The following is a 7,992-nucleotide window of genomic DNA, read 5'->3' on the forward strand; positions in this document are numbered from 1 at the left end:
CTAATAAGGCTAAAAAGGTCAGAGAGAAGATATCTAAATTGGAGACCGACATTAAAAACTTGGAACAGGAATATATTGCCACCAAAAAGGAAGAATGTCTTAATACATTAACAAAAGCAAGGTTGCAGTATGATAATTTATGCACCAATAGAGCAGAAGCAGCTATGGCCAGAACAAGATATCACTACTATGAATTTGGAAACAAAACAAGTAAATTACTGGCCTGGCAAATTAAGAAAGAAACATCGGAGAAATTTATACGGACAATTCTAACGGAAGATGATAAACTTCTTGATGAATCAGTACTTATAAATGCAGAGTTTAAACGGTTTTATGAAGATCTGTATAAATCTGAGCAAGGGGTCGATGGTACTGTTGCAAAAAGATTCATAGATGGAATAACCCTTCCTAAATTACATAATGAGGACAAAGAACTGCTTGATGTAGATATAACGGAGATGGAGGTTCTTCGAGCCCTCAAGTGTTTACAAAATAATAAGACCCCTGGACCAGATGGATTCTCAGCTGATTACTATAAGGCCTTTTCTAACAAATTATTGACACCACTTACAAATATGATTAAAGAAGCCTTAGAAAATAAGAAATTACCGGAATCACTGGAAAATGCAACAATTACATTATTGCCAAAGCCGGGCAAGGACAAACAGAGATGTGACTCTTATAGACCACTTAGCCTTTTAAACGCAGATTATAAAATATTATCTAAAATAATTGCACATAGATTGGAAGACATTATGCCTAAGATAATAAATGCCGATCAAACAGGCTTCATTAAAAACAGACAGGGAGCAGATAATGTGCGGCGCCTGCTCCACATATTGAATGCCGCTCAAAAAAATCAAGAACCATTGCTAATAATTTCCATGGACGCTAATAAAGCATTTGACAGGATTGAACCAAACTTTCTATTTCAGACAATGGAAGCCATGGGCTTCGGAGAAAAGTTCACCAGCTATGTTAGGATACTTTTTAACGCCCCCAAAGCCAATATTATAACAAATAATGTGCTTTCTGACACCCTCTCCTTAACCAGAGGCTGTAGACAAGGCTGTCCAAGTTCTCCCTTGCTCTTTGCGATTGCGATCGAGCCACTAGCAGTGGCCATTCGTACTAATGTTGCTATATCTGGAATCAAATTCGGTACAAGTGAACATAAACTTTCTCTATATGCAGATGACCTCCTACTATATATAACGGACCCTCTCAAGTCAATTCCCTCATTAATGAATTGTCTTAAAGAATATAGTGCAGCTTCAGGATACAAGTTAAATTATACTAAAAGTGAGATTATGTCATTAAATATACAAGATAATCGTGTTAGAGCTCTTACAGATCCACTACAGTGGTGTAACAATGGATTTAAATATTTGGGCATACAAATTGGTAAATCTGAGGATAAAATATTCAAACTAAATTATATTAAACTGTTGGAGCAAACTAAACTTAATATACAGAGATGGATGGATTTTCCATTATCCCTTATAGGGAGAATTAATGTTGTTAAAATGAACATTTTGCCTAAGTTTACCTATTTATTTCAATGTCTCCCTATAAATGTTCCAAAAAGTTTCTTCAAAGAATTAAATAAACTTATAACCTCCTTCATATGGCAAAAGAAAAACCCAAGAGTTAAACTCTCCTCATTACAGGCCCCTTATTCAAGGGGAGGACTCAACCTACCAAACTTTAGGAATTATTATCTGGCCTCCCAATATCGATCAATATTGATCTGGTTATATGCAGAGAGGAGTGAGGTTCGATGGGTTCCAATAGAACAATATGAGGTGAATCCCATATCATTAAAAGACGTCCCATTTCTAGGTACGAAAATTTTTTTATCTAAGCTCACAAATAATTCGATAATATTAAACACCTTCCGTGCCTGGCAGGAATCCCACTCACTTCTAAAAATAAATATTTCTTTTCTTAGAAGGACACCCCTATGGGGCAATCCTGATCTCTCCCATCATGATGGATGGATGGAAGGATAGAAATATTCACTGTTGCCTCACTGTAGTCCTGTTTGTTTAGAAACAAGCCCCCAAGGCACTTTGTCCTTCTTTTGGCTTCCTGTACCACTTGGGCTCAGGAATAACAGTAAAGTTGACCCAGCTTGGACACAGTATAAATAATGTTTACTGTTGCCGATCTATATAATAATGATACATTTATTGACTTCCAACAACTAAAGGAAAAATTTAAACTTCCAGACCAAAATTTTTTTAAATTTCTACAAATAAGAGACTGGATCAAAGAAAAAACTAAAGGAACATTCCCTGAGATTCCTAAAGAAAGTCCTTTTGAAACGCATCTTTGCACCAAACCATGGAAGTCAATAAAAGGAATAGTATCTTCAATATACACTATTATTAATGAAAAATTACCTGACTACAACAAAACGTCACTGAAAAGAAAATGGGAGGCAGATCTGGGCTATGTTTATGAAGAGGTAGAATGGTACCATCTAATGGAACAGGCACAGACCATGTTAATTTCTACAAATCATAGACAAATGCAATTTAATATATTCCACAGGACATATTATACACCTTACAGATTACATAAAATTGATATTAATTACTCTCCCAAATGTTTGAGATGTAAGGTGATAGATGGTGATCTTCTTCATATGCTGTGGAATTGCCCAGTAATAGAGGAGTTCTGGAGACGGACTACTGAAATAATTTCAAGGGTAATTGGGATCCAAGTCAAAATGGACCCAAAACTATGGATTTTAGGTGATATAGATTCTATAAATGTGGAGTACCACAAGAAATATTTTATTTTACTTGCGAGTACTGCAGTTAAAAAATGTATTCTGACACATTGGAAATCTGAAAATTCTCCAACACTGAGATATTGGATTAATGAGTTAGCATCCTACTGTACACCTGAGAAGATATCGCATAGTGTAAAAGGGAAATACGGAACCTTTAAAAAAATTTGGGGACCATTTCTTTCAGTATTACCGTCTTTGGACTTGACAGAATATAGAGATGATGTAAATTCCTCTGGGTTTACCCTGAATTGATCCTTGGTTAGGCCCTTCTGATCAGAATTCTTGAATGTTGTGCTGATTCTTGTGTATAGACGGGTGTAAATATGGGCTGTTTGTATACACGAATGTGATGAAGTTGAGAGCCATACAGGGGTAAAGGGGTGGGGGGATGGTGGGAGGGGTTCACACGATATGTTTTTCTTTTTTTTCTTTTTTTTTTTCTTTTTTTGTTTCCCTTTTTTTTTTTTTTTTTTTTTTTTTTTTTTTAAATTTCTGTAATTACCAATACTGTTACTATTATAATTATTATTTATTATTATTATTATTAATACGCCCGTATTTTCTGTGTTTGGTCCTCAGAGGGTGGAGGCTATGTTTGAAAGATAAAGATACTAGAGTGTGTTCCTGAGAATATTTTTTTTTTGGTCATAATGGCCAGTCAAGCTTTGGCTAGTTGATGATACCTACTCTGTCCCATAACTGTAAATGTCTTTTATTGTTTGTTTCTGTTTGTTTGTTGTTCGTTTTCAATTTAAAAAATGAAAATAAAAAGTAAAAAAAAAAAAAAAAAAAAATTTTTTTCTGTTGAAACCAATTAGGGAGTTAAAAAGTAAAAACCTATTTCTCCTGGATGCTACTTTTACCTTGGAAAAAAAAAGAAACAAAGATTTGAAGTCGGAATTAGTCTTAATTTGGTGAAAGTTTCAATCCTGAGAGTTTCATTCAAATTCAGTTAGTCCCATGTTTGGTCTCTGATCCAGAAAATGTTAAACTTTACTCTTTGTGAATCTATCTGAAATGGCTCAATTCAGAACACTCGAAAAAACTTACATGTTTGGACTGATACCCTTGATTTGAAAGGTAACCTCAATATAGGGACTGAGATAGAAGTGGGACAGAAGTGTTTCTGCTGGAGTATCTCAGACATACTTAGAACTGTTCATCGTAGTTGGGTGGGTGGGGTCTTCTACTTCTAGGGACCAGAACAATGAATGTTGGAAGGCACTCTCACACATACTCAGTCCTGGTTCTTTCAAAATTGGGTCCTGGTGTCACAATGCCCAGAGGGATGTGCACAGGCCTGTCCAGCTTCTGGAAATGAAGACAGGAAATCAGCAGCAGCGTTCCTGCCACCAGGTGGAGGATGCCTGCAATCCAGCCACAGAACAGAGCATAGCCGAACTCCCAGCGAGGGACAATCTGAGGCACTGTCTCGTCGAAGAATCTCACAAGCGTCAGGTGGGCGACGTAAGAGACCGGGATAAGGCCCAGGATCCCTGTTACCAGGCACAGTGCCCCGCCTATTGCCTTCAGCGCCCTCTTACAGCTAAAGTCATCCAGGTCATCCAGTCATCCAGAAATCCCATAAGACCCCAGACTCATTTTTACTGTCAGAAAATAACTATGGAGAGTCAGTAAAGGTGCAGTGACAGGTGGGTTCTTATGGGTTAAATGGTGAAATTACCATGAAATTTAAGCCCATGGTGAGTGTATGGAAACTTTAACCACATCACTTTTCCCCCTTTCTTCTGTATGTGCTCTAGAAATTTAGAGTTGGCTTATTCATGTCCAATTGTTATTGTGTGTCCCTGTGTGTCTCCTTAGAAATGGCTGGTACACTGAGAACTCTCCAATTCTATTCTCTCCTTTTCCCACAGTTTTATTTTTGGCCTGAAAGTGACCGTGCATCTACTCCTCATGTAACCACCTGGGTGTCTGTATATCCATCTATTTGTATGGCTGCCCACGCCCCTGTGTTTTCTCACCAGGGTTTGATTTCAAACTGAACTGATAATGAAGTCGGCAGTTCCTTGAAGACTCAAGGGAGGAGAGGAGTGTGTGAAGACAAGGATTATTTAACTCACACTTTTGAGTTTTAGTTACTTTCCCAATATATTGCTTTTTTTTATTCATTAATTTTAGTCCTTTTTAATTTTGTTAAGCCAGTTTCAATCTTAACTTGTGAGCATTTATTTATGAGCATATTTGCCTAAAATTTCAGTTTTATTTCCATCTATGTCACAGTAATCAGTGTTAGTTTGTCTGTACATCCATGTTACATTGCAGGGTTTAATGAGTCCTCTCTCACAATTTAATCCGTCTATCTATCTAACTTTTCTGTCTTTATTGACTATAAACAGTGATCTGCTGCTCAAATTAAGAGCTTTCATCATCTTTACAAGTCATTCTTTTATTTCAGCAAAATGTGCATTAAAATATGCATATAAAATATATGTTTTTCTTTGAGGAGGAAATATAAATCTTCATTACATTCTATAGTCAATAAATCTTTGATTTTATAGAAGACTTAACCAATAAAAAGTGCTTAAAAGTGAAAAAAAAAAAAACAACCCCACTTTTTGGATTCATAATTAAAAGCTCATAAAGTATTTAAATGAACTAAATATAGCAAGAAACTTCAGGAGATCTGGTCTCTTTGGCTCCAGGAAATCTAAAGCAAACATGTCAGTTAATGAAACACAGAAAAGCCAGTAAAACTCTCTGAAGTGGGGAAACGTTTTAAAGTTAATCTGCATCATATACGTTTCCATTGCTCAAATATCCAAGAAGTCTAACTAAACCAGAACTAAACAGAAGTAAAAATGTTTTCCTTCAGAGAAGTTCAGAGTTTAAAACTGTGGATGCATTTGGCAGTTTTGAAATTTTGTGACAAATGTTGATTTCAGTCTAAGGGAAATATTTAGTAAAAATAAAAATTACTCCCAAAACAAACAAAACAAACACCACAAACAAATTTACTTTTTTAAGAAATATATTTTTGCTGCTTTAAAATTGGAAAGAGAAAGAAAATAAAGTTGCATTAAAATTCTTATTTCTAAATGTAGCTCTGAATTGGTGAGTTTTACACTTTAAACTGTTTCAAAGGTGCAAGGGTTTTCCAAACTTTGTGTGTTTCAGTCAGGTGAAACTTTGTAATCATTTTTACTCTATATAGTAGCTTATAAAAAAATCAGCTTTTTTAAAAACTACATAGGGTCAAATCCAGTTTCCAAAGTGCATGACTCTACTACTACTAGATTTTAAACCACTGAATGTCTGACTGGTTTTCAGCACTCATCTGTGAAATAAGTATTTTCAATAGTCTGAGCATTGTTTAGAACCTCACTGAGAGAAATAATGAATCTAAACTAGTTTTATTTTCTTCCTCTAGTTCTTATTCTGACTTTGGAACATTTCTCATTGATCCTGACAGTCTGCAGTGTCTAACAAATGAGTTGGCTTTCTAAACCTTTTTTAAAAATGTAATCTTAGAAACACAGGCCTTATTCACAGCTGGACACATTTGTTGTTTATCACATTTAAGGTGAGTAATGCATGTGTCTAGCTGTAGTCCAGTTTAAAGCAGGAAAACAAATTTTCACTCAAATTTTTCTGTTGAAACCAATTAGGGAGTTAAAAAGTAAAAACCTATTTCTCCTGGATGCTACTTTTACCTTGGAAAAAAAAAGAAACAAAGATTTGAAGTCGGAATTAGTCTTAATTTGGTGAAAGTTTCAATCCTGAGAGTTTCATTCAAATTCAGTTAGTCCCATGTTTGGTCTCTGATCCAGAAAATGTTAAACTTTACTCTTTGTGAATCTATCTGAAATGGCTCAATTCAGAACACTCGAAAAAACTTACGTTTGGACTGATACCCTTGATTTGAAAGGTAACCTCAATATAGGGACTGAGATAGAAGTGGGACAGAAGTGTTTCTGCTGGAGTATCTCAGACATACTTAGAACTGTTCATCGTAGTTGGGTGGGTGGGGTCTTCTACTTCTAGGGACCAGAACAATGAATGTTGGAAGGCACTCTCACACATACTCAGTCCTGGTTCTTTCAAAATTGGGTCCTGGTGTCACAATGCCCAGAGGGATGTGCACAGGCCTGTCCAGCTTCTGGAAATGAAGACAGGAAATCAGCAGCAGCGTTCCTGCCACCAGGTGGAGGATGCCTGCAATCCAGCCACAGAACAGAGCATAGCCGAACTCCCAGCGAGGGACAATCTGAGGCACTGTCTCGTCGAAGAATCTCACAAGCGTCAGGTGGGCGACGTAAGAGACCGGGATAAGGCCCAGGATCCCTGTTACCAGGCACAGTGCCCCGCCTATTGCCTTCAGCGCCCTCTTACAGCTAAAGTCATCCAGGTGGTTTTGGCAGCCATTAACCAGGCGGATACCGGGGATGGCCAGCAGCACACCCAACAATCCCACCCCCAGCACCAAGGACATGAGAATCCGGGCCAGTATAATGTCTGGTGGCAGTTCAAACATGCTGTCATAGGGCCGGCACTCCAGCTTATCCGTCGCTTCCTGGCTCACACAGGTCACCCAGAGGCCCATGTTAGTTTCCTCAGTGGGAAGCAGGTCTGTAGACAGTGTGATCCATGAAGGCATCAGGATGGTGGTCAGGGAACAGATCCAGGCCACTATTGCTAAACCAACCCCCAGCAGCTCTAGAGTGCCATTGCTAGAGTCCATGACAGCGATGCTGTAGCTCTCAGAGGGTCCTGGTCTTTACTTTGCTCCTTTCAGGAGGGGGATCTGCTGGGACATCAATGCTAGCAGAGACAGACTTTGCAGTCAGGCCCAGCTGGAAAAGTTATCACACCCTGTCCAGGCAGAGGAAGGCTATGATTGGCCGACTGGAAACAACAGGATTGCTGTGAGGTCACCTGCAGGCAGGATTTTCTTCGAGAGAGGATGTTATCGATGCCTGCATCTCTGACTGTAAAGCATTTGATGTCAATGGCATTGCTCGCTCGGCTTCTCTGCTTTCTTCATCCTTGCCCCTCCTCCCCACAGAATCACCAGTGAAAACTGACACTTTTACACAATCAGGCAAAAAGTTCAGGCTTTCTTCAGCAGATCAACAGAATACAAGAAACAATTTGCACCTGCACACTTACAGAATCAACAGCACTGTGGGTGGAATACACAGTGAGAAAATGAACCTATTTAGGCAAGTCAC

At 38.0% G+C, this 7,992-nt stretch overlaps 1 protein-coding gene and 1 pseudogene across 1 annotated transcript; both read right to left on the reverse strand.

The window, feature by feature from the left end:
* Positions 1-3,984: 3,984 nt before the first annotated feature.
* LOC147309660 (claudin-24-like) lies at positions 3,985-4,402 on the reverse strand (annotated as a pseudogene).
* Positions 4,403-6,836: 2,434 nt separating this feature from the next.
* Positions 6,837-7,502, reverse strand: LOC147309661 (claudin-22-like). The gene has a single exon (XM_086269331.1). It carries the CDS (start codon positions 7,500-7,502, stop codon positions 6,837-6,839), a length of 666 nt encoding a protein of 221 aa, XP_086125457.1.
* Between the last annotated feature and the right edge of the window lie 490 nt (positions 7,503-7,992).

The sequence above is a fragment of the Aulonocara sp. 'chitande type north' Nkhata Bay genome, linkage group LG17 (genome assembly GCF_057382095.1).
Source record: "Aulonocara sp. 'chitande type north' Nkhata Bay isolate Kocher_YH1m ecotype deep benthic linkage group LG17, A_spYH_male_GT1.1, whole genome shotgun sequence".
Taxonomy (NCBI): Eukaryota; Metazoa; Chordata; class Actinopteri; order Cichliformes; family Cichlidae; genus Aulonocara; species Aulonocara sp. 'chitande type north' Nkhata Bay.

Excerpts from the sequence above, each read along its gene's own strand:
- LOC147309661 (XM_086269331.1), bottom strand. The coding sequence starts at position 7,502 with ATGGACTCTAGCAATGGCACTCTAGAGCTGCTGGGGGTTGGTTTAGCA.